The 27992-nt window shown below is 42.0% G+C and overlaps 1 protein-coding gene across 1 annotated transcript; it reads left to right on the top strand.

The window, feature by feature from the left end:
- Positions 1–7: 7 nt before the first annotated feature.
- LOC137294507 (cdc42 homolog) lies at positions 8–27992 on the top strand. The gene is made up of 3 exons (XM_067825538.1): positions 8–513; positions 18507–18565; positions 25251–27992. Exons 1-3 carry the CDS (start codon positions 369–371, stop codon positions 25647–25649), a joined length of 603 nt encoding a protein of 200 aa, XP_067681639.1. The 5' UTR covers positions 8–368; the 3' UTR covers positions 25650–27992.

Genomic DNA, 27992 nt, shown 5'->3' with positions numbered 1-27992 from the left:
TTGCATTAGCACATCTCGGTGCTCTCGTTGTGGAAGGAAGGCGAGCAGCGAGATGCGATAGTTCAAGGCAGGTTCAGCAACTCGTGCGGTCACTGGGTGTGTCAGCCGCGAGTCGCAAGCAGACGACAACGAGCAGACGACACAAGGTACACAGGGCGGGAAGGACAGTCGTGCGTGATGACAGGCACTCTGATGTGTCGTCAGCTAAATTTAGCACGAGACCGAAGGAAGGGGATTTCCTCGCGCACCGTCACGACAACTAGGCTTGTATATTAAATAAGTCTCTCGCTAGGAGCGACATTGTTGTGGAGTGCTGGCTAGCTAGCCTATGACAGACGACAAAACCAGGTGCTCGGAGCACGATTAAAATGGTGCTAGAGGCGAGGAACGAGAAAAGGATTAAATGTGTTGTTGTAGGAGATGATTCCATAGGAAAGACGAGTATGTTATTGGGATATGCTACAAACCGCTACCCCACACAACACGTTCCTTCCGTCTTCGACAACCACGCGGGTAAGTCACACGTGCTAATGTTGTCATACATTTCCTTTGTTCCTCTGTTCAGGATTGTTATTGTTTTACGTTGTGAGCGGTTGGTGTTTAGTGGTAGTTTTGAGAAATGCTTGCGTCATATCAAAGCTCTTCCCTGTTTATGATCATGAATATATCAATCCTCTAAATAATCTGAGGCGACACACGGAAGGCATTCATCAATGAAAACATTTTATTTTCAAATTCAGCATTTTCAGTGTATTCATAACCTGATTTGTCCTTTGACGAATTTTAATCGGAATGTGATCCAGTTTTACATTTTATCGGAATTTACATGTCTGGGATTAGGATTTAAGATATTTTGTTCTCAGTATGTATTTACAAATAAATTCTTAGAACATGTCAATATCTTATATTCAAAGCATAAATTATGATGTTGATAAGTAAACTACGAATAAAATATAAAATAATGAATTGTGATCACTGCCATTACTGATGAAGTATTTACTCTTAATAATTCACTTGACCATCATCATCAACCTTGATCGATGATTCAGCTGACTTATATTTAAATACCAGAGGTCGCTCCTTTGAAGAAACAGGTTAACGCTCCCAGCTTAGAAATTCTTTAAATTTTAAACTTGACACTTGTTTCAACTCGTTTAACGGTTTTAAACCCTATATCCAGCCGTAAGGTGTAAACTATTTACGCCTCTTGTCTTGGATAGGGTATGCGTAAACTAGATGGGACACAAAACACAACGCTGTTATTACTTTTACATTCGCTTATCATCATTACGTCTTCTAGACGGTAGTGAATCATGATTCGATGGAATACTACGGTTTGAGTGGTGCGGCTCGGCTTGACGTCACTAACCCAGTTAATTTTGACTACCCTGATATACTGGGGCACGATCTACTCGTCGGATCATTTGAAATGCTTCGATATCCGGAGGAACTTACATCCGCTTACATTAGAAGACAATTCATATTTTCACATCAAATTACTATATGAGAATCATTAGGCAACACTGTCATTGACGTATATCATGGCGTCACGGTGTTAATACTTACCTTGATCGTGAAAATACAAACTGTCATTTTCCACAACTTCGCCTTGACTACACACCTGTGGTAATTACTACAAACGTATAAATGCTTATCATCATCGACACACCCACCAAAGCATCGGAATGTGTGACATACCTTTAAAGCACTACGGTGTCTATACACCGTGATTAACTAACACTCGAACAGTGGGTCGTGATACTCATGGCTATCTTAGCTTTCGGTTAGGGATGCTACCGTAACATTGACCCAGCTACAGACCAGCGTCTGTTGTGCTTATCAATGTCCCTGTGCACCAGTGTATCTTCGAGAGCCACAAGCAATGACTGTTACCTGAGATAGATCGTGCCTTGATACTCTCAACAATCTTAATTTCTTTGAGTCGAGCTTTTTTTCAAATATGGAATCTGTTAAATCCCTTCTCGCCTTCCGGAGAAGAATTTCTCCCAAGGACATTTTACTGATTTAAGAGGTGACTTGAATGAATGACGTTTTCAGGCTCGGTCAAGCAGCGGGGTAGAATTAGCTTTCAGCAACCCATGCTTGTTGTAAGACGCGACTAACGGGATCGGGTGGTCAGGTTCACTGACTAGGTTGACAAATGTCATCGTATCCCTAGTACGTCGATCGATGCTCATGATTTTGATCATTGAATTGTTTGGTCCCGACTCATGCGCGGCGTTAAACAGCAAAGATTCAGCCCTACGGACTGCTAAGCGATTCTCGAAACGTTCGTAGCCCTACGGACTTCTTAGGCCCATTTTTAGCACATTAGCTACCATCTAAGCATTCTGAGACAGACAACTTTTTGAGAACAAGGAAACTGTCATTTATCTGAATGCTTGCCATCAATCGTTACTCCCGATGTCAACCACAGGATGGCGTGATTGCTGTTTTGTGACTATAATATGAAACACAAATAAAAAACACAAAATGTCGAAATTCTTCAGTTGAACCGGGATAGAATGCTTGTGGATATATCCATGAAGTTGTGGTCTTCTTTTGAAAAGTTCACCTTGAATATTACAAAAATATCTTTGTTTATTTACACTGTATTATTTACCTGACAATTTTCGTGAACCTGGGAATTAGTTTTTTTAAAAGAACACAAGGCCTTGACAATCTCCTGTGAACATGTTTCAGTCGTCTTATGGAGATCACGTTGATACACGCTCAGGTGTCCGACTGCCTGCCTGCCTTTGATGGATTGGATGTTCATGTTCGTGGCATCAAGGTCTCCTCGTATGCTTCCACATTCCACAGCTCATGCGATTGTAAATTAGTTTAAGACGAATGTAAGTCTACAAGCTGTAACTGGGTCACGTCTCCAGTCCCCTCGCTGCAGCGTGCAATATGACATACGCGGGGAGCGCAGTGGTTAACACCAGGAAACCAGTCTAGCACACATTGGTTTATAGTGCCATTTTCCGGCTGTGGCTGTAATTCAGGAGAAAGTGTGTTATCAAGTTAGTCAAGTCACGACACGATACGGATCTACTTCGATACAAATTAAAGCACATATCTAGAGAGCGAGGCTGAGATCAATCCCATTAAATCATTTTACACCTGTACGCCCTTCTTCTGTGTTGAGATTTAAGGACAAACGTCCATAGGTCATGTCAGCTGAGCCTTCTAGTCGCAGCTTGTAAGGTCTCCGTATGATTGAACGAACTATTCTAACTGGTGTTTGACTTCTCTATTTTGAAAAAAAGGTATAAACCTGTTACTTGGCTTCCGTTTTTTCCCAAAATATCACTGGTCTAAAAAACTACGGAACTGCATAAAATCGAACTATCTGGGAAAAAAATATATGTATGCACCCTCATACTGTGTTTATACATATTGTCTCTGAGCGCTATGATTTTTAGATCCATAAGGAAGTATACTGAACAGAAAAGAAACAATGAAATCTGATAAAAGTAAGCGTTCATGTTTATGTCTTCCATTTAAAACTTGATGAAAGAGTTGCTTTATCTTGCTGTTCAGTATACTATCGAATGATGGACGATTGCATCTAGCTTAGTATGCCCATATACAGGCTTAAACATGAAGCCGCTTCGTTTTAGGCAACGGACAGCGCAAACACGGACAGAGCGTTATACTTTGGGAGCGGTCAATGTTCGCTCAGAGTACATCTGACGCAACATTTTTTGGAGGTGCCCTCAGATCATAGCCCTGCGAGATACCGTGCCGGAGTAGAACATCTGGGCCCTGTTACGCAAAGACGTCATAGCGATACGGCTATAGAAGCCTATAGTAGTAGGGTAGCCTAATGGTTAAAGTGTTCGCTTATCAGGCCGAAGACCCGGGTTCGATGTCCCAGGCACAATGTGCGAAACCCATTTGTGGTGTCTCCCGCCATGACATTGCTGGAATATTCCTAAAAGCGGCGTAAAACTAAACTCAATAACTCACTCTTGTGTCGATACATATTGTATCAATAGATGTAATCCCAGAACACAAGGTGGAAAAAACTTTCTAACCCCGGGCCTCCCGCATCATTATTGCGGGAATGACTCGCTGTGATCCCTAGGCCCCTTGAAAATTGGTCTACCCATGATTCAACTAACAATAAGAGGCAACTAACATTAACTGTATGAATTAACGTATAAATGTGTTAAAGGAAAGGGAACTATCACGTTTAATTTGAATGTGGAGTAGTAGCAGTGATATTCTTTATGTAACATTGGCAGATTGCCTATGGGGCGGCTTCCAACTGAAACGTACGTTCTTCAACTGTGTTTTTTTTTTCTTTTTTTTCTTTTTGGTGATACACAGATTTGTCTTTCACAAACACATCTGTTACTTGGTACCATAAAACGTTTTCACCATTACCTAATGACAGTGGCCCTCAGTGGTATTCTGAACCGTGAAAGCCTGGGTAGAATTCGTCTTCAGCAACCCATACATGAGAGGAAACTAACGGGATCAGGTGGTCTTGCTCACTGACTTGGCTGACACATGTCATCGTATCCTAATTGCGTAGATCGATGCTCCTGCTGTTGCTCACCACCATATAACTGGAATATTGTTGAGTGCAACAAATCTTATGGGAGTCTACTTGTGCTGTGGAACTAAATTTGAGAGTTAACTTGGCATCTCTGGGTAGCATTGCAAAAACAACCCCAAACAATCCCTCACATTCATCATTGTCCCGACTACAACATTTCCAGACACCTTGGCCCAGATTCGGCACAGTATCCCCCTTGTGTAAGTACATGTATCTATGTTATAAGCATTTATACATATATAGAAGTGGCAGTAATAGCATGCTTAATACAACATAATTTAGATCTACTTCCGACACAAATGTCCAACATCCACCTACTCAAGCATATGTGCAGTGAGGAAACCGATAATTCTGAAGGGTTCTTATGTAATTTGTGTCGAAGTACGATCTGAGATCAGATTGTATCATATAGTCTAATACTAGCATTTGACGTACCACAAACAGTCCCCACCTAACTCCAAACTGAATAATGATAACGTTCGTACACTTAACGTATTGCTGACCTCTATCGTTGCGCCTCTCGCACGTGAGAACATCCCCAATGATAAATATCCTCGATCTTCACATTCTCCCATCTGCGATATTTATGCCACTGTCTGATCGGTTCGTCATGATGAAAACACGTTCTTGTCAGAGTGCGCAGATCTGATCCATGCCGCGATACACCTTTGCCATATCCACACGTGTAGTCTGGGGGCGAGGAACGCTTCACGGAAGTCCGTCTTCTGGCCTTGGGGATATGGCATCCGGAATCAGAGGATCTATGACTCTTGCCTCCTCTTCAGTAAAGAAATATGGACCCTAGTTACACCTGATTGTCTTTTCAAGTACATATATTAGCTCTTACTTTCAAACTATGCCTCTCCTGGACCCGCATGTATTAGTCAGAAGAGCAACCAGTCTGTTGTTAAGAGTTTATGTTACTGGTTTTCCGTAATTGAGGCAGTGGGGTAGCCGAATGGTGAAAGCGTTTGCGTCTCACGCCAAAGACCCGGGTTCGATTCCCCACATGAGTACAATGTGTTAAGCCAATTTCTGGTGTCCCCGCCGTCATATTGTTGGAATATTGCAAAAGCGGCGTAAAACTAAACTCACTTTCTCACTTCGGACTGAATCGTAACTCACGGTCAACTAATGGTTCGTCTGGTTCAGATCCTCTTTGCAGTCATTCGTAAAATTGATGTAGTGCAGCAATCGGGGGGGTCGTTTGTCGACAAGGAGCATTGTTAGACGTTATTTATTGTCATCAGCTTAAGGTGAGGGTCATGTGATGGAGGTCATTTCCAGTTTCGTGAACTTTCTTTCATCAAGCGTAAAGTTATGCCTTCCGTCCCGTGTCATTGTGTTAGTGGAGGTGTACATGGGGGTATTTTGTGTTTTTAGATTAACGGGCATTTCGAGAGAGAGATCCATCCTGTTGATTGTGTTCATATCTTGAGGGATATTTCTTGCGTGACGTCCGTCGTTTGGATTATGTTCATATAGTGAGGGGAATTTTGGAACAATTAACCCGAGAAGCTCCGGGGTAAAATTGGTCTTCATTCCTTTCTTGTCGTAACAGGTCATTAACGGGATGGATGGTCAGACTTATTGACTTATTTGATGCATGTCATCCCATTCTCTTGGTAGATCGATGCTCATGATGTCAATCACTTGATTCTCTGGTCCAGACTCGATTATTGACGAACCGCCGTCGTATAGCTGGATACTTGCAGACAGCGGCGTTAAACAGCACAAAAACAAAGGACAATTTATGACCGCTCTCGGGTTCAAAGCACATCACCAGTAAGAGAACTAGGCCAACTCGAATCTATTAAGTTACGGAAGTCTTTCAGAAATCGTACTTAAACTTAAATATTCTACTAGATGCATTCTGAAATAACATCTCTCCAGCGTTCCCGCTAGGTGAATCCGCCTGGGCACACATATATGTATCTATCTGTTAAACGAGTTGCTTAAATTCCTCAAACTTTGTTTTCTACTTGGCTGCTCGTGTTTCGGTAAAGAACATCTTTGCTTGGCGCTATTTTAAGTATAAGTTCACGCCGCCTCAACATCCACCAGCTCGAAGGAGCTGTGTTATTCAAGTTTAGACACTCCGTATTTCTTCTCATTACGTGTGCATGCTGTGATATGCACATTTCCCGCCACTGGGTCGGGCTGGTCTCGTGTTCGCGAGGTGTTCATTAGTAGTCACTCTCGTGTTGCTTGCTGTTGTTTTGTACTATGATGCATATATGCCCAGGGCAACGAGAAATACATTATGTAACTTTGTGTCATGATGATGATTGACTTAGGTTTATTTGTTTCTCAGAAGAGACCAAATGGCTTTTTAATGACGCTCATCAGTCAACTATTCCGTTTCCCTAACACACTGTATATCTACCATTCCTTAGCCTTCAGCAGTGAGTGATTGAGTTGAGTTTAACGCCGCTTTTAGCAATATTCCAGCAATATCACGGCGGGGGAGGCCAGGAATGGGCTTCACACATAGTACCCATGTTGGGAATCGAACCCAGGTCTTCAGCGTGACGAACGATCGCTTTCACCACTAGGCAACACAACAGCCCGGAAATCTGTGCTTGTCAGAAGGGATAGATAACGGGATCGGACGGTCAGACTCGCTGACTTCATTGACAAAATCATATCATTCTATCACATTTGCGTTTATCGATTAATGTTGATCACTAAATGGTCTGGTCAGGCTGGCTGACGCATTTCATCGCATCCCAAATGAGTACAGTGGTGTTAGTGATGTTGATCAGTGGATTGTCTGATCCAGAGTCGATTTTGGCAGAGATTTCATACAGCTGGAATACAAGTGAGCCAACAAATACACTCTGTGTATATGGCACAAGCTAAAAATACTATTTTGCTCAAACACACAATGCGTGACAAACAGTCAGGGAGTGAGTGTAGTTTTACGCCGCACTCGCCAGTATTACAGCTGCATGGCGGCGGTCTGTAAATAATCGAGTCTGGACCAGACAATCCAGTAATCAACAGCATGAACATCGGTCTACGTAACTGGGATACGATGACATGTGTCAACCAAGTCAGCGAGTCTGAGCACACAAACCCGTTTGTCGCCTCTTACGACAAGCATGGGTTGCTTAAGATCAATTCTAACCCGGATCTTCATAGGTTCACGCTGTTTCTGGGCGGTAATCTTGAACGTGGCCGACCCCGATATCAATACTGGACATGCATTAATCCGACTGTTACGCAGTGTTCGGATCGCTCCAGTATACACAGGTTTACAGTAGGGTGAACGTATTGTCTGTTTGATATGTTTGAGACGTGCAATGACCGTGTTGTGGCGTGGAGTAGAGGAAGACTGTCTGTTTGTATGGCCTTGCCAACATGCCCGGACACTTATTCTATCACCCCCCGAGGCCAAGAGTATTGGCGGCAACACGTGCCTGGTCAAGATTGTATATTACTCAAAGCGTTGCGTGTACATGATTTTGAAAAAGTACAGGATATTCGGAAAAAAAGTCCAAAGCAGGCAGAGGTGTTTGTTTCCTTTTGTGTGACAATAGTGGTATCACTAGTATGATAATAAAAATAACTTAATTCCAGGGATGTATGCCAGTGAAAAACGTGCAGGACGATTATAGTACGATGGGTTAACGGTTTGTAATCGTTAGTACGGAAGTCCGCTAGTGGCCCGTACCCAAACCGCAAGATTCTGCGGATCAGGAATACTCACGCCATGTGGGTGTTATCACCTTTTATGAAGTCGTCGAGTCGGTAGACTAATTGCTTCCTTTGTTGCTCTTGGAGTTGTTGGATAACAAAGTGTGTACACCCCTGTCGCACTCAGACTTCTTACTAGATCATATTGACCATGCTCGCGAAAAAACGCTCATAGCTCTTTAACTTTCATGACTTCTATCTCTAGGTCACCAAACAACGCATCAACAGACGCCATTGTTACCAAGTGAGTAAATGAGACGGGTGATAACTCACGTTTTGAGAGCGAATACCAATACTTCATGATATGTCATTTATTCACGCGAGAAATCACGTCTCCTGGTTTGACGATTTGAACGAGTCAATTCCACTCCTCTTGCAACGCCTACATGAGTTCCAAATGGCGAGGTATTACTTTGACTCTTGGGTCTCCTTATGATGTACCATACCTGTTCACGGGGACATGTTCAGGGCTCTGTGTTGGCCATAAGTCTGCTGAAGGGCGCATTGACGAATCGTGCACGTTGTTCACGGACGTTGACGCCCTGAAACCCAAATCTTCAACCAACACGCATCGCAAAGGGGACGCGTAGCAATACAGTGCATTGTGAATCTGGAATCGCCTGAAAACAGGACAAGTGACCAGCCAAATTTGTCCCAATTTGGACACTTGACGTTTGTTGTCATCAATGACGATTTAAGGGACAGCACAACGCGTGGCCATCATGAGCGGCTTGACGTTGAGTTGCACTCAAATGGTTCCTTAACGTCTAACCCATAAGAAAGCAATATTTATGGATATCAGCTTCTTCACTGTGAACGACAAAACGTTTCGGAGCGTATGTTTGCTCCGTCACCATCACCTGATCTTGCTTTTTTATGCATTTCACTTCTAAATGTCCTTCAAAGATTTGAACATTAACTCATACTTCAGTAGTTAGATGAGAGTTCGCAGCAGTTTGATTACCCGTTTAAACTCGATTTCGTCGGGCCTGTTGTTGGATCAATCGATCCTGATGTTGGATCCCCAGAACGGAGCCAGTCGTCAAAATGTTGGTACCAGTTCTGCGGTCTGCTAATCACAGACAGTGAGGCATTGGAAGTAATGGCCACTGGCGGTTCTGTCAGTGTCCAGCACTCCGCACATTTAGCATCGATAGCTAAAACAGAAACAATTATTGATATTGAATTATCTCAAGCATGTATAAGCTGAACCCATAAGAGTGATACACATGATTGTACACAGAGATAAATCGATCTTCCTTCAAAGTGTCGAAGTCACGAATGCACGTATTTGGCTGTGTGAGGTACGTGCGTATGGTTTTATTGGTACTGGATATGACCACTCTTGACTGAAACAGTGTAATCAAAATTTTCTCCAGATTTTTAGGTCTCATTGCATTATCTCATTTTGAAAGACAATGTAAGTTAAGGAACGTCCCTTTTTGGACACGGTTCATTTGTAGAATAGACTAGCTTTCATTTGTTCCGTCCGTTGAAGAATCTGATTAGAACAACCTGACAACGACGAGTTGTCCGGTTTGAACAGTGTTTGTATTGAGAAGAACTCATTCTGAAGGATCTGCCTTTCACATCCAATGAGTTTGTATTTGGAATAACCCATTTTAAACTTGACTTGGATGTCAGTATTGTCCGTTTTAGCCAGGATTTCCATTATGAACATTCCGTTATATAAAAGATTCTTAGTATGGTCAGTCGGATATAGTTAGGGTGCTCATAAGGTGTTACGAGTTTCAGACAAGGGTCATTAAAAGACTTTTGGTTAAGACAATGTTCTAATCAAGTATTTTCCGCATATTATGTGAAATCTAATCTTCAGTGTGATCTATGTAGTTTCCTCATTAATCATACTAAATATAATGTACAACCGTATGTAGTCAGTGTTTTCATCAAATATTTCTGGTGGCCTTTCCGGGGTTTGATTGATAGCAATTTCTCATGGAATCTTTGTGTTTAGACAAAGACAGGTAAGCCGATATCAATTAAAGATAAAGCCTGAACTAAATCTAGAAGGTGATCATATAGCGTAATTACAGGTGTTACCTGTAACCCACCCACCCACCTATGGTGGCACGTCTCTTTCCAGGGCACGTGAAATTAAGCATCACCGGATCCAGTGACCTAGAGAAGTTAGTGGTATTTCGCAAGTCCCCGCCTACACCATCGAGTTGTGGCCTGGTTATAGAGACTGACATATAGAACAACACATCCGCCTACCTGCAGTACACTGCGAGCTGAGTCCAGCCATTACTCCCACCCAAGTCCGCAATCACTCAGTTCTAGCACAAGGCTACGTTCTGATGACGGAACTAGGAATGTTGAAATCTGCGGTTTCTGGAAGCACAATTACTCCAAGGCCGCATGAAATAAATCAAAGGAGTAGAGGGCGTGATAATGGTTATCGGTAGGAAATCAGAAAGGAAATATGTTTCATGAATTGTATATCGACAAGTGGCTTGGATTTGACAATCGTAACCTTTGTAATCAGGGGTGTCTGTGGTTTGAAAGGGGTGTTGCGAAATCTTGATCTCATTCAGCGACTGATGAAGTAAATAAGTGTTAGTCAGCTAATTGCCAGGACAAGTTGCAGCGTCTTGTCAATGAACGAGTCAAGAGTCAAGCTGTCAGTTTTTACGACTGTCGACTCTTGAGAAATAACGAGGTCGAATGGATGGTTCATTTTGACCAACCGATCTCCATGTAGTCCCATCTGGCGACAGCTATGGCTTATTGTTGTGCTAGTCGGACATGGAATGTTTATCGATACATTCCGAAGTCCGCAACGTTGTTACATTTTGACCAACCGATCTTCATTTATTTAGGGACAAGCATGGCTTGGTGAGGTCCTCGTCTGGTATGAGATGTGTGCTGATAAATTATGCATCTATGGAGAGTTCGGACATGTTGACCAAACGACCAACATGTTCACGTAATTTTAGACGTTGATTGTATTTGGGATCTGATCTGGCACGGGATGATGTAAATATTGTTATGGAGTTCATTCATTTTGACCACACGATCTACATTTTTGTCAAATCTTGTAGCTTATTAGGGATCTTTGTCTTCTTTCACAAAGCACTAAGATGATCGTAAGTCACTAAGCCGGTGAGCTAAGGTTAACCTTAATAAGGGTTGCTTTGTGAAAGGAACCCCTGGTCTATTATGTAATGATGTACTGAGAAATTCTTTCGGGCTGTTCACCTATCTGTACCATCCAATGCTCATTTTGAGAACCAGGCATGGGGTGACGTGGCCATGGTCTGACATGCAATCCTCGTTGGGGTGTTGTACTATAATTACTCCTTTAGAAAGTTATTTCGATCTTTCGATACTCAGAGCCTTTGTAGAGCCAGTCAGAGCTGTGGCCATGGTCTGACGTGCAGTCCTCGTGATGATGTTGCACTGTAACTATTCTTCCAGAGAGTTCGCCGACTTGGACCATCCGATCCTCACTTTGCGAGCCAGACATAGGGGACTGTGGCCATGGTCTGACGTGCAGTCCTCGTGATGATGTTGCACTGTAACTATACCTGTACTGAAGGCACATCCCTGTGAAGAGGGTAGAAGTGTTGAAATCACATTTGCTTCTTCATGAACGTCCCTGGCGTTTGTCAGCAACTGCAGGGTTCGATGGGCTGTGTTATTGATTTCACTCCCCGCTGCAGAAGTTGAGTCCGCTGTTGCTAAACAGTTATGACAGACCATCAGAAATACATCAACGTGAATTACCAGCTGTGACACAACGAATAACTTTTACCAGTAAGTGTAATGTGTTTACACGAGGTTTATTTACGCATGTTAGACAGCAGGCTTCTTGTTGCATTCTTTGTTGGAGAACCTAGACAGGCTGAAACTCCCCCTACCTCAAGACGCCCCAACGAAAATATGTGTCTCCGTTTTTGTGCCTTTCCAAACATAGGAAGGTCGTGTTGTTCTGTTTGATGTTTTTTGCTTTTTGTAAAAATTGAAACGTACAGTATGTCAATGCCTGCTTTCTAATACAAATTAGAATAGTGACGGATTTATCTACAGTAAAACCCATCAAAATTCCGCAAGAAGCTTGTAATACGGGGCGGTGGCTGAGGCGTTCGTTTGTCATGCCGTAGATCCGGTTTCGATTCCTCAGCTGGGTACAGTGTCTGAAGACAATGTTTGTTGCGCCATCGCCCTGATATTGCTGGAATATTGCTAAAGAGGCATAAACAAAACTCCTAAAATACAGACAGTATCATTGTAGCAACAAACGCTACAGGACATCGTGCAACATTGAAAACAGTTTTAGGATCGGGAGCTCCAGGTAGAGGCTGCTTGGGAAGCAAGAAGCTCACTAAATTGTTCGATTTTCGGGGATGTTAAGGTTTGGCTATAGATCAACATCACATTTAGCAGTCAACTTGATGTGGAATGAAAGCCGGAAGTAATTCTGTCCTCAGACGTTTCTACAAATAAAAACCAAATATGATTGGTCTGCTGCTGTCTGACCTTGAAATGTAATCGGGCTTCGAACCCAGCATGGGCAGTCCATTACTGCTCCTCAGATTCTCTCGTTGCTGAAGATCGTTCATGTTGCTGACAGGCCACGTTTCTGACTAGGATTTATGACACACAAGCAGCAGATTCTCACACGAATATAAGACGTAACTCTGTGTTGCGAATTGTAAAGAGAAATAGTTACATCAAGCATTTACAGTTTGAGCATCGAACTACGAAACTGGGATACGATGACATGTGTCATACAACAGCGGTACCATCTTCAGGGTTCAAATTGTTATGGATAACAACTTCTTTATTGCGTGATTGCGACGTTTCGATACAGATTCTTGTACCGTTGTCACTCTGTCTCTCAATGTCCAAAGGACTAACAAAAGTATGATTTTACAATATCATCGACAGTCCTTCTTTCTTATTTTCTGTTTGCCGTTGTATGATGACGACGCACTTACCAGTTTTCGATCTACATGACGATTGTCTGTAATAATGGATCAGACAATCCAGTGACTGACATCATAAGCATCTGTCTACACTTTTGGGATACGAGGACATCAACTGTAACCCAGTTACAACCGTTTTACGTCAAGTATTGGTAAGCTGAAGAGCAATTCTTACCCAAATCTTTACGACATTCGCCCATCCACATTGATTATCATATTTCGTGTAACCTGTTTGATAATCTAAGCCTGTGAAAGCGTTATATGAAGCCTTGACACGCAGCCCTTATTCTCAACAATGTTTCGCTATCTATTTGGGCCCATAAACAAGGTTTTGAATAGGTGGTTGTCAAGCGTGTAAACCCGAGTTTCCCCGAGAGAAATGACCGACCTTGAATACGGGATTCAAATGTCCCTTGGAAACCCAATTTTTGCACGTGCGTGGGTCACACAACGCCGCAACCCACATGCCAAGTTTTCCCGGTTTAACACGGTATTCCTTGTATTAGCATTTATTTCGCCTTGTTCCTCATCAACGCGGCTCATATTACATGGAGAGAGCACATCCTCTCATTTCATCTGTGAGACGACAGAGCGAGTGTATTGAGACACAATGCAGTCATGTTTTGAAAGCAAAATCTCAAACCAAAGTACGACACGTGCCGCGGGTGTTATTGGAAACGGAAACTTGGATATTATTACAGAAGATTGCCAGTTAGAATATCAATACGAGTGCCATATTCAGGGCAAGGGTGTTGTATTCAGGGCAAGGGTGTCGTATTTAGGGCAAGGTGTCGAAACCAAGGCAATATAACCAGAAATAACCATCCCTGGCGTTGTTGGACTTTGTGATAGGAAGCAAACTAAATATTAAGAGGATTTGTTTGCCGTGATTAGAGAAAGTCAGAAATATGGTCGATATCAAGGGGGTCCGATCTGACAGTCATTGATTGTGTATATATTATTTTATATAAATCGTTTTCTTTGAATCGAAGGGATTTGTCCGAATATCCTTTTTCATTAATATGTATAAGGGTTTGGGTAAATGATAACCGGTTTCTGACACAGTCTAACAAGTTACATTGAGCCAGTAAAAGTGCACAAAACTACTTATAATATATTGTACTTATGCAATGGCTGCTAGGTAAATTATTGGTCAGATCATCTTTTGCACTTTACAGATGAAATATGAAGTTAAAAAGGGGGGGAACACGATATACGGACTTGGTAAAGATATAACAGACTATCATGTTCAAGTTGATGCGTCTTGACGAAGACGAAGCTGTGTAGCAATGTAACTTACTTTCTGTTTGAAATTTCAAGCGTATGAATAATGCCATTGACGCTTGAACTATGTTATTTGCCCTTCCCGTCCAGCCATTGCTTAATTTTCTCCGGTAGATGTTTTTAGAGAAGAAAGTTTAGATTTTCTACTGGCTCATCGTCGACTTGAATCTATGGTACCGCATGTAGAAATATGTTCAGCGTCATTAGTGAGCGAGAAAACTGGATGAAATAAGGGTTGGTATGAGTTAGTGGGTGATGAAAATATGGATATACCTTTTTGAGTTTTTTCAGTTATTGTTTGAGTGGCATCTTAATGCTGTGAGGCAAACGGGTATGGTTACTAGCCAAGGCTCCTAATCAGGTATAAATCTTGTATTCGAAACTATCATCAGTGGATCCCCAGTGGTAAGGGGTGCAACTTTACAACTATGATCTATACTGAACACGACCAGTCATATGCGCTGGCATCATTCAGCAGTCCCAGAAGACTGTCCCCATGTGACGAATCTAACTCCGGTCTTTGGTGTGACGAGGGAACGCTTTAACCACTAGGCTACCCCCTATTAACCCGTAATAGAATATGAGTTTGTCAAGATCGTTTGTATGGAGCTGGATGCCGTTGTGCAAAGTTATCTTAGCGCTAAGGGGATCGTAACATAGACTTAACATAGATTTTCGACTGTCGTAGCGCTACGATTGTTAGTCTTTCACTGGTCTCTTACTTATAATCAATGTGATGGTTAAGTATTTGAATGACAAGGAAGACGCAAAGGGGAGAGTAAGAATATAAAGAGAAAACGTTGGTTCCGTATCATAAAGACATTGGTAGCCATAAATTCTCTCTTTTAAATGTACCCGTGAAGATCCGGATTAGAACTGATCTTCAGCAACCCATGCTTGTCGTAAGAGGCGACTAACGGGATCGGAGGGTCAGGTTCATTGACTTGGTCGACGAATGTCATCGTATCCCAACTGCGACGATCGATGCAGGTTCACTGGATTGTCTGCCCCAGACTCGATTATTTACAGACGAACACCATATAGCTGGAATACTGCTGAGTGAGGCATAAAACTAACCTCACTCTCCTTTCTAATGTGTTGCTTGTCATTGTACAACGAAGTGAAACGCTTGGTCAGACCGTTGAAACAGGGTAGCTCTACAGTATATCCGGAATGCAAAAATTGTGAAACATCTCTCGTATTGTTTCATATAAGGACGTCATAACGCTGTCAGTTCGGCGTGCCATCCTCACATGGCTGCTCCAATTGCGATACCACTGAAACACGAAGAAATAACATAGATTCTTATCAACCCATTCGTCAGCGGTAATACATATGATCATTTTCTGGAAAAATGACAAGAAGTGCTTGCTATATATTAACATAGCTCATCTTTTCCCGTCTTGTAATCTGGGCACCATTACAGCATATGCTGCACGAAACATACAGCGCGTTGATGGCGAAGTGAGCTTAGGAGTTCCTTTTTTCAATGCCGGCGAAGATGCTACTAACGGGATCGGTTGGTCAGGTTCGCTGGCGTGGCTGATCACATGTCATCGTATCCCCAATTGCGCTCATCAATGCTCATGCTGTTGATCAGTGGACTGTCTGGTCTAGACTGGATTGTTTTACAGACCGCCGCAAAGTAACTGGAATAGTGTTGAGTGCGGCATTAATGATTTATATTCCTTGCCGATGACGGGTGGTCGCTGTGGTTATCGGATCGCCGCTTGAAGGGGCTCAAATATTTTTTAAGAGTCTCTTGCCACTGCCACTTGCCTCTCTTTGCCCTGATTTGTATGACATAATCATGATGACGTAATTATGAAAGGATGAATAAACACAGAATTTGATCTTAGCGTTTAATGGACTATTTATTGAAAAAGTGATAAGAAAGATAACTCTACTTTATTATTATTGTGGAATATAGCTACAGTTACAGCTATAGCTACAGTTTGAGCACACATGAAATGAAATGTTCATATGTCTTTGTCCTTAATGGCATGGGATGATGATCGTGGTACTAATCACTGGATTGTTTAGTCCAGATTCTTCTGTTGTTAGACCCGGTCCGTATCCCACTTGCGTAGGTGGATGTCAATGATGTCGATCGCTGGATTGTCTGGTCCAGACTCGATTATTTACAGACCTCTGTCACAGCTGGAATATTGCTGAGTGCGGTGTTAAACAAACCAAACCGATGCGGCTTTAAACAAACACAAACAGACAATCAACACAGACCACTGTCATATAACCCGTATAATGCCGAGAGCGGGGTCAATCAAATAAAATCATATATCTCTGACCTGAACTCACCTTTCAACTTATGTCTAGCTACTCGTTCGTTGGTATGTCAAGGCTCAGCTATAGCCTTTGTTTGACACAGGTGTCCTTTAATGCAGTGTTTTATGATGCCCCCAAGAATAGCTCACGTCAAGAAAAATATAACTGTTGATGTTTATTTTCTGTGTACAACATACCTCAGAGTGCAGATAAACACCATATCTTTCTTGACACCACGGAATGCAGCCTGGACACAGACAAGTTCTATTTCAAACCACTATTAAAATGGGGTCTTTTTCTTGTGCATTCCAACATTCACTTCGTTTAGATGGCTTGAATTAATAGGCACACAAAACAACGATGACGTTAGGGAGTGAGTATTGTTTTACGCCACTGCTACCAATAGTCCAGAGAACAGTGGTACGATTTTCCTGACAATGGAACAATGGAGTTACTTTTTTGCCTGATTATGTGAGCAATGAAAATGACAATCATGCCTTGGCCAGGCATACCAATGATTGATGTCGTCACAAAAGTTACAAATATCTTGATTCAATCTCCTCTAATGACCATATTTTATGGGAATATGTTCTGACATGTATCTTTGTGGTATGTGGGACCTTTTGGTACAGTATGCCATATTTAGAAGAGATCACCTCCGTGGTGGAGCAGATCGAGTGTCAGTCTAGAGAGCTCACTGTCGTTCGAATCCCAGCAACGTCATCCTTTAATGACAATATTAGTTTGTGGGGATATCTTCTAACATATAGCTTGGTGGTATGGGAAGTGGGGAAGCCTAGTGGTTAGTCGTGACGCCGGAGACACAAGTTTGATTCCTCACTTGGGTACAATGTGTGAGGCCCGTTTCTGGTGTCCCCCGCCGTGATATTGCTGGAATATTGCTAAAAGCGGCGTAAAAACATACTCACTCAGTCAGTCGGTCTTGGTGAGTATGAGGGGCCTTGTGGACAGTATACAGTTAGAAGAGATCGCCTCAGTGGTGCAGTGGATCGACTGTCAGCCTTGAGAGCTCTCTGTCGTTTGAATCCCAGCAACGTCATCCTTTAATGACAAAATTAGTTTGTGGGGATATCTTCTAACATATATCTTGGTGGTGTGGGAAGTGGGGTAGCCTAGTGGTTAGTCGTGACACCGGAGACACAAGTTCGATTCCTCACTTGGGTACAATGTGTGAGGCCCGTTTCTGGTGTCCCCCGCCGTGATATTGCTGGAATATTGCTGAAAGCGGCGTAGTCAGTCAGTCAGTCAGTCGGTCTTGGTGAGTATGAGGGGCCTTGTGGACAGTATACAGTTAGAAGAGATCGCCTCAGTGGTGCAGTGGATCGACTGTCAGCCTTGAGAACTCTCTGTCGTTTGAATCCCAGCAACGTCACACCGAAGTACTTTAAACATTAGTCCTCGTTGTTACCTTCCATGGCGCTTGGTATGGACATTTCTGATCGGATCAGAATCAGTTTAACCAGTCTTGGTGACGTGTCCATGTTAAACACCGACATGGTATCTCTTAGGCCAGCACTATGCAGACGGCATTAGCCCGGATTAAGTCACCATGGATGCACGTTGCTATGCAAGGTGCTATGTAAGCATAACTATCACATCTTACCAACAGATCGGGACATTCAGCTCTGAACTGCAGCTCGTAACTAAATCCAAGCACGCATGGACAACTAGTAAATCCTGGTTTTATTTTGTATTTTCAGGAAGTCTAAAGTTGGCAGGTCGACGTATCAAGCTGGAGCTGATAGACACGGTGGAAGAGGTAAAACAATTTGATTCAGACCATTCGATCATTTCTTCACAAATGAAGACGACAGGCCCATCGTACAAGTATATTCAATGTTCAGATTTATATAAGTGAGTGTGTATTTTACGCCGCAATCAGCACTATTCCAGCAATGTGACGGCGATCTGTAAATACTTGAGTCTAGACCAGACAATCTAGTGATCAGCAGCATGAGCATCGCTCTACGCAATTGGGATTCGATGACATGTGTCAGTCAAGTCAGCGAACTTGACCACCCGACGCCGTTGGTCGCCTCTTCCGACAAACATGGGCTGCTTAACCGGAGGAAGATCAGTTCTTATGCGGATCTTCGCGATGAGATGTATTTGAGAACCTTGTGTGAAGGCTGTGATTTTCCACTGCGCAGCAAAGATAAAGTAGCTGTCGTGAACCCAGTGTACACTAGTGATGTTGGTTTGGTATTATAAAATCTGCAACACGTAAATTATTGATCTGCTCATAGAAATGAGATCTGATTTCTTATCTTGGACCGAGAAATAAAGTTAAAGTGGCCTTTAGTCAACATAGAACAACTGATTTATGAAGTTGTATTTCGATAAAGGCTACAGTACGTAAGATTTACTCAACTTTAAACAACTCGCGTTCAGTTGTGTTGATTTTGATATTGTTCCTGTTTGATATCTACATGTCTGTGTAGTAATCGAGTGAGTGAGTATTTTTTTACGTCGTTTTTTTAGCAATATACCAGCAATATCACGGAGGGGGAACCCAGGAACGGGTTTCACACATTATACCCATGTTGGGAATCGAACCCGGGTCCTCGGCGAGACCACCTAACGCTTTATCTACTTCCATCGTAATTTAGCTATGTTAGAGAAATCAAACATGGCGACCTTTGTAGCCGTTTTTGAAACACACCTTTGTCCCTTAGCCTGAATACTTAACTGATGGTAACCGCTGCAAGTTTCACTCAAAATGATTAATAACATACTTAGGGAAAAAATAAGGGATCACGTAAAAGGACAACCCTGTTCCTTTATTGTTTAGGTTTCTTCACAAGCTATGCGATATAAAGCTTGTGAAGAAACATGGAAAAAAATAGGGGAACACTTGTGCTTTCATATGATCCTTTAGTTATGTTTCTTAATATATACGTAAATGAACAATGTCCAGGTGAGCTTCAGGGAATGTACGCATTTGTCATATTTATTGTCTCATATTGTTTGGTAATTAAAACAAGTCAAGCAGAGATGAAAGCTGTGACCATATCAGCTGTGACAGGTGCCACCATTGTACAACACGGTTTGTGAAACGTATTGATTTTTAGTTGATTTCGGTTTTTTATGAGATGATGTGATACATATTTTAACTCTGCTTCCTACAGCGTTTCCGGGTTTATATTTTAGTTCTGTCGTCATTCAACCTTCTGCTGGTAGAGTATTTTCCTGTTATCTGTACACATAGCTAAAGGCGGTAAAATACCTAAATAAATGTCTGATCACAAAGTGATACATTTCACCACAGATATCAATCATAGTAGACTTGAGGAAATGTAAGGTCAAGGCCAGTGTCAGCACGTGACCGAACCTACGTAGTGTCACGTACGCCTTGTAGATAACGCTGACCGCCCAGGTACCCCGAGATTGTTATCTGACTACACCTGGCGCTAGTCATGTGTCGTGACATAAGTCAGAGTCGAAGTGCAGTCTTGTTTAGTCTGCTGTTGTTGATATACGTAATGCAAACATTTTATCACGTGTTATCGTATCGTACGGTGATACGTCAGCATCCGCGGTGAAGATGTAGGTCGGATATTGTAGGGGAGGGGGCGACCATGATTTAATGGAAGTTTTTGGATTAAATGTACGGGGCATGTATGTTTCCCTTATCTTACAGAGAAGATCACAAAGACTATACGGACATGTCAAACTTTAATGTACGGTTTTTATTTGCAATGTCTGTGTATCAAAAATCTCGGACGCACCCTTCCCCACCTCTAGATTGAACATCCATTTCAGTCCAAACTGAACATCCAGACAAATAATAGAGGATTGTGTTACTGAATGTAACAGTAATGGGGATTATTACAATCAATGATCAAACAAATCGCGACATGCAGAAAACGATTATTTATATGCCCCCATAAAATAGTTATAAAACTACTTCATAAAACACCATTGGATTACCTATTCTGACAAAGGGCAAGCAAATGAGCCAATGCCAATGTTTTTGCATACATTTGATACTTCTTGGGATCAACTGTTTTTGTCTCGATGTGACTGTATTAGCTGCAATGTCACGACGCTCTCCTCTGTTCCATGCAAACACACCGATATTGGGCTCTCGTCCGATATTCAAACCTAGACACGTGGCAAGGTTTTGAATATCCAACAGTTTGAAGGTCAACGTGCCAAAGCGCTGTTACAAAGGGAATCAGTAGTGCATCTATTCTTTTAACCTCGGCTTCACATACGCAAGCAGAACATTTGTAAGCTATACAAACATCAAGCCACTTAACCTCGATTCAACTAAGCATGACAAGGGCCAAAAACACGTTACGAGATCTTTTTCATGGGATATCCGTTAGCGACCAATCACTTGACTTTCTGGTTTGAAATGGTGCCAAAAGCTTTCATATTGGCCCGATGCAGACAGTTCCTGAATTCCAACGCTCCGATGCAGATGCACACACGCGGTTCTCAGATATCATTGTTTCCCCATCCGCTGGACAAACAATCCGGATCAGTTTTAACCATTAAGAGATAACATACGGCGAATTTTATAGCACACACATCATCCTGGTCGAGTGGTCCGATGAGTTACTGCATCGCGTTGTCACAGCCATGTCTGTGTGAAAAACCTGGAACGTTGGAGGGAGCCCGTATTCACCCTCACTGCAGCTTTTGAACAGGTGTGGAAAATCTCACGGGAGAGTCTAATAGAACTGTGCAAAACTCTTATAGGTATTATTTTGTCAGGCTCTGCAACGTGTTTTTTCAAGGGCCATGGCTAGTGGAACGCACATTCAGTATGTACGATGTTGTTTTACACACATTCGTCAGTCTCGTAACTCTGTTAGTATCATAGATTCTGTTTCCTTGATCTATAGTGCAAATCTGGGAACACACTGCACTTCTCTTACAGATGTTCGGTCTGATACCATCATGCGATATGTCAGGTCTATTTAACGGCCTGTGAGACATTGTATTCTAATAGAACAGGCGGTGTAGGAGTCAGGGCCGATCAAGATGATCCTTGGCATTGGAAAGATTTCTTGAAGGACGTTGTTTTTCTAAACATTTTCCCATTCGTCTTCTGAGGCAAGGCAATCTGCTTTAACAGTTGTGTCCCTTGTTCGAATCCCGTTTCGACTAAATATGTGATGCTGGCTTTTTTAAACAGTACATCCGTGCTCACTGAAGTGGTAAATGTCTGAGACCTTCATCACTCGGTCCTTCTTGCCGTATCAGACCGAAGAAAATATTAGAACACTTATGACTGAGTGAGTTTAGTTTTACGCCGCACTCAGCAATGTCATATCTGTATGGCGGCTGCCTGTAAATAATCGAGACACGTCAACGAAGTCAGTGAGTCTGACCACTCGATCCTGCTAGTCGCCAATACTAGACTGGCAAAACCGTCGAAGGAATAATTATTAGTTTAGATTATCATTTCTCTAAAATATGAATAAAATTAACATATTGTCATTCTAAAAGACTGGTGTGCTTCCGCTCATGGAAACTTTCCTCCTTAAAGGATAGAATTACCATGCATCCGTAAGCTAATCAGAGCTAATTTTGCAACAGGAGGCGTACGTACTCATTACTGTTTTCAATATGAGTACTAGGAAAGTTAGAGTACTGAATGGAATTTAATGGCTTGTTAGTAATCTCGTGTTTCGTTTCATATATGCATCACAACATTGCTACTCTTGTGTAAACAGGTCAATAAACAATAAAGCAATACTTTTTTAAGAAAAATACGTCCATAAATAATTCTAAGACCATTACTGTGGTGCGTATCTACTACGTTTTCTGATTTTTTTCCCTACCACATCGTGCATATTTGTTATCCGTACATACGTCGATACGGCCCTTATCTGGAGCCCTGACTTAGCATTCGGTTCAGCCTTGCAGTGAGACTATGAAAAGACCTATGTATACCGAAGGCGGCTTCGGGGGTCGTTCTAGTTTGGCGTAATTACTTCCATGACTAGAACTAATAGGACACATCAATGGGCAGCTAATACAAAGTGGTGCCGATCAAGCATTGTTCCAACAGACCACCCCCTATAGGCCATGTGGTAATCGTTTGGCGGACTTCGATAATCCTGGCCATTAAGGAATCCTTTGTGGACTCTCTTATGGAAACAGCTCGAGGAAACATATATATCTGGCCGCTCTCTGCATATATTATGACTACAGTTTAGCGGAGAGCAGCTAGCACACCTGAGATCGTTTCCTCACAGCGTCATCTAAACGTTAACGGCAGCGCTTTTACATTTTCCTCAATACGCCTTGTTCGGGTTATACTCTAAAACTGATCCCCCTCAAACGAGGATTCCCATAACATTGCGTATACACTCAGAGCGGTCCCACTCAGAGCGGACCATAAGCCCCGAACGAGCGTTCAGCAAGTGATGTTTCATATTCATAATCGGGGTCTTGATTCATGCATCTGATGCCCTGATCGAGGCTACATATTGGTATCCTGTCGACGTAAATGATACATGGTTTCATTCTTTTAGTATAATGTACTAGAAAAGCTATCTAAGCGGTTGTTGCTATAGAAACGAAACAGCTGATTTAATGTTGAAGAGACAGCAGTCGGAAGAGGCTGGCCTCCTCCTGAAGGCTTTGCACAGTTTAGTCATTCGATTCCCCGTTAGTGTGTCAGTTGTCTCATAACTATAGAAACAAACATTGTGATATTTTTCTGTAGTAAATGGAATTTGATTTCTCATATTTATGTGTGTGATGTTGTAGACAAAGAATGAATGACGATGCAGTGAGAAATTGGAGACGGGTATCTTGTAACAGAACGTATTTGATGATTTCCTGGATTCTGTACAATGTCCACATATCTGTCTGTTTGCTATTCATTAAAGACCGAGCGGGTAGCCTTGTGGTTAAAGCGCTCGCTCGTCAGAAAAGGTTCGTTTCCAAATATGGTTACAATGTGTAAAGCCCATTTTGGCGGTCCCTTGATATTGCTGGTATACTGCTAAAAGCGGCGTAAAAGCGTTCTCACTCGTTTTATGCACTTGAAGGCGAACACTTAAGGTTCCATATAATTAGGCTGTTGCCAGTTTAAGTGGCACTTGTCAGTACGGAAAGCTTCAAAGAGATCACATACACGTTGTAACTAGCGGTGAGCTTTGTTCCCGGCCGGCGTCCATTCGAACAGAAAAACACAGACAGGACGGAAGCACTATATACTTATGCACGACCTCATTGTCAGTATATTGGTCCAGCACATGTTCGTAGATATGCGCATCTCATTTCTGGTGTCATCTACGACGAGTATTGTTACACGCGGTGTAACACTACATTCGCTCATTGTCGAATACTGAACTTCTTATGTTAACGGAGATTTAGGGTAGCTTTGTGGTTAAAGCGTTCGATCGTCACGCTGAAGACGGGTTTGATTATCCAAATGGTTCCAGTGTATGAAGCCCATTTTTGGTGTCGCCCACCTTGATACTGCTGGAATATAGCTGGTCCAGCGAACCAGCAGCGCAATTTAATTCATTTCAATCAGTTACGCTGGGTTGATGTGCTTTTAGGTTTGAACCTTAGAGCCGGTGGTCGGTGAGCTCCACAGAGTGTACACACCCTTGATCTACGATAATGTGGTCTGTAAAATCCACTGATAGGACAGTGAATAAGTGAGTGTGTATATTTTTACGCTGCTTTCGGCGTTATTCCAGCAATTTGACGGCTGGGACACCAAATTGATGTTCAAAGGTGGGAAATGAAACTTTGAATACAATGTGATAAAGCATCAGGCGATCCACCGCACCAGCTGACAGGCATTGATCCTGATTTTGCAGCCTTTGATGAAAGCGGCGTACAATTATATACGCTCTCACCCACAATAATCTCTCATGTGTGAGTCAGTGTGAGTTTTAGTTTTACTCCGGAATCAGCAACATTTAGCTTTATGACGGTTGTCTGTAAATAATCGATTCTGGACCAGGCAGTTGAGTGATCAACGGCATAGCGAAAATCGTCACGGTGATGTCATCAACTGTTTTGTCATCGCTGTCCAATGCCATCTTGACTTTTACCGTTTTGATTTACGCTGGTTAACGTCTCTAGCAGAATGTCATTTATTCACTCATATGCAGTTGATGCATGGCGATACTACCATTAAGATATTTGTTTTCCTCCAATACCGAGTCAAGAAAATAACCCTTTTCCCCAGTTGGGCGGTAGACCGTGGTCATTGATTATTTTAAGGAAAACAGGTGTTGATTTTATCCTGCACCATATTGCGATTCCGTACAAAAAGCAGTCACGCTTCCAGGAACCCTGGTAGTCACAAAATCGATCTGGATAAAATAATGATAACCATACTGGCTTAGACCGTTGCTAATTTGACTTTCGATGGACGAGCTTGTTCAGTATTTAGTGAAGGAGTTTTGAGTCTCATTTGGCGTTCAATGAGCGAATTGAGTAATGGAGTTTTTCTGTTACAGGATGAGAGACCGATAAGGAAGGAGATGTACAAAGAAACGGACATTTTCGTGGTGTGTTTCTCGGTCGTACAACCGGACTCTCTCCAACACGTGCAGGACATATGGCTACCGGAAATACGTCAGATCGCACCGGAAACGCCATATATACTAGTCGGAACACAGGCCGATCTTCGTGAGGTGACAACGATTCTCAGACTTCTCCGCTCGAACGGACAGAAACCCATCTCAGCGGCCGAGGGGAACACTCTCGCTAGGAAGCTTGGGGCCACATGTTACGTGGAAGCCTCACCGGAAGTGGAGAAAAAAGTGAGAAGGACTATCAATAATGCTCTTGCGTCTGTGCTTAAAGTACAAGACGGTTCACGTGATATACAAGCGAATGTGTGTACAATATTGTAAATACAGCACGTCTTCTCACGAGAGATGAGACTCAAGAAGGCGAGATGACGGAAACTCATTTCTGAGGGATTTAAATACACTTAGAAGAATAGTGTGTTTTCTGTGTGCCTTCGAATGAACTGCTACCATGTTTTGTGTGCAATGCTCAAGTGATTCTTCGTGAATGTACACCTCCCTTTCCCAAGGTCAAATGTTCTCGCCAGGTGACCATCCTTAGTCAGTTAGTCAGTCAGTCTCTGATAGTTTATTGTCTGCTGCGAGAAGAGAACTAGGGATGAAAAAGGTCACGTAGTGTTTCTGACCCATATATTTTTCTAGTCCACGTATATATTTCGCCCGTCTTGTGGAGCTAAATCGCAAGAGGTCAAACCTCACGTCAACTGACCAATGTCTTTCTGGTTGTCGTCTGCTCGTTGCCGCAGAAGTGAACAGATCTGAATGGAATTCAACCGAGAAACTCAGTGCATATGAACATACATGTGTAGACTATATGAGAATAGTATAGTATTGAACGGTGTAGTTGAGTGATCCCTCAGAATAACAAACAGGACATACTGAATCAAGCCCTGCTTTCCACTCGGCACAGTAGTCAGTGTGAATACAGTAAGCACTGTTCTTGAAAGTTCTTCCACTACAAATGCTTTGTACCGTGACAGATTGTCATTCGACCTTTATAACTAAAATAATTCAAAGAACACTCGATAAATTCATATGACGACCATTACTCTGACCACCATGACCTAACACGGCAATTATATAAAATGTTTCGATGTTCTTGACGTGTTTTAAGTTGTATACATCCGGATGGAAGAACTGCTTATACGATTTGTGTTGCATGAGCAAAGTTTATGTCTTTTAAGTAAATAATTCCGTGGTTTTCATTATATGAAGGTACCCCTTCATATGTTTGGTTTCGCCACAAACTGACTACAACAATTTACCTGGACATGATATTTGACCCAATTAGCTTTTTGAAAAATATGTCCAAACTGACAGCGGGGCCATTTAAGTCCGAAAGGAGTTCATTGATTTTGAATGAGTACAGACCTAAAATCCAATGTGAAATTAACTAGCAAGAAAACCTAATTCGGAAACCAATAACACTCGTTAATCATCTTGCCGAGGTAATGCAGTTTGGAATCCGACATGACTACCTCGTTATGGAAATAAAGACAATCGTTACTCCTTTAAAGGGTCGGCCTAGTGATTCGCTCGGCGGTCACTGGTCACGCCCGTCCAGGTTCGATTCCCCACATGGGTACAATGTGAGAAGCCCATTTCTGTTTTCTCCGCCTTGATATTACTAGAACGTTGCTAAAAGTAGCGTAACACACACTCACTCACTTCATCTTCCAACTATTTTCTGACCAAGTACGAACTTCTAAAGTATTTTTACTACAGCCTTTAACACTTCAATATAACAACATGACTAGTATTAATAACAAGAGCAATGGCAGTATTAACTATGTTTAATTCGTTTCATTCACAAAGGTGACATCTGACATACGTCGCGAGGAGTCATCACTAGGATATAACCATCTCTTTGACAGGCAACATGATATTCGCAAGTAGTTTACTTCCTTTGCTTTGTCATATTCCTCCGAAGATACCATTTATTACCTTGTTTACTCCCACCAGTTATGGACTCAGTACAATCAACTTCACCTTAAGGGAATATATAATAGTAGTATGTCTATTTCGAGCATACGCTGAGCATTGGTGTTTCGGAACTGTCACATAAGATATTTCCCATAAAGGTTCCGAGATGCTTACGAACTCTTAACTATGCTTAACGGTAATTAAATGACACGAAATATGACGTTAATTAATCGTATTTTCAGTGAAATATTTCGCCTGAGGGGAATATCCACCAACACTGTCATCTAACCAACACGAACCACATTTCACTATACAAGGACAACTGACCTAATTTAGGTGTTGATATGCTTTTCATAGGGCTATGTTTTGACTGTCAACCTTGACCTGTTTACGGAAATATATATGAACCAAGGTTGATGTATTTTCGCTTTTTTGTCCGACATGAACAAAATAATACCGAGCATTAAGATTTGATGATATTGAATTTTATTATTTATTTATTAACGTACATATTTTGATATGCATATGTTTCTTGAAAAGTTGTAAAATAAAATACGAAGTTTTGTCACAGCTTACGAAGATGTATTCACTTTGATTATGTAACGTTTTTGTGTTAAATGTTGCACATTATTAAAGTAAGGATCGTGGAATGACATTTAGTAACTTTGTAATGTGCGTTTGACAGTTGCTGCATATATGTAAATATAACTTTAAATTATGCTGTGAAATAAATTTTGAATACAA

This window comes from Haliotis asinina, chromosome 8 (assembly GCF_037392515.1).
Source record: "Haliotis asinina isolate JCU_RB_2024 chromosome 8, JCU_Hal_asi_v2, whole genome shotgun sequence".
Taxonomy (NCBI): Eukaryota; Metazoa; Mollusca; class Gastropoda; order Lepetellida; family Haliotidae; genus Haliotis; species Haliotis asinina.
The sequence above is the reverse complement of the archived record's forward strand: the minus strand, read 5'-3'. Positions and strand labels throughout refer to the sequence as shown.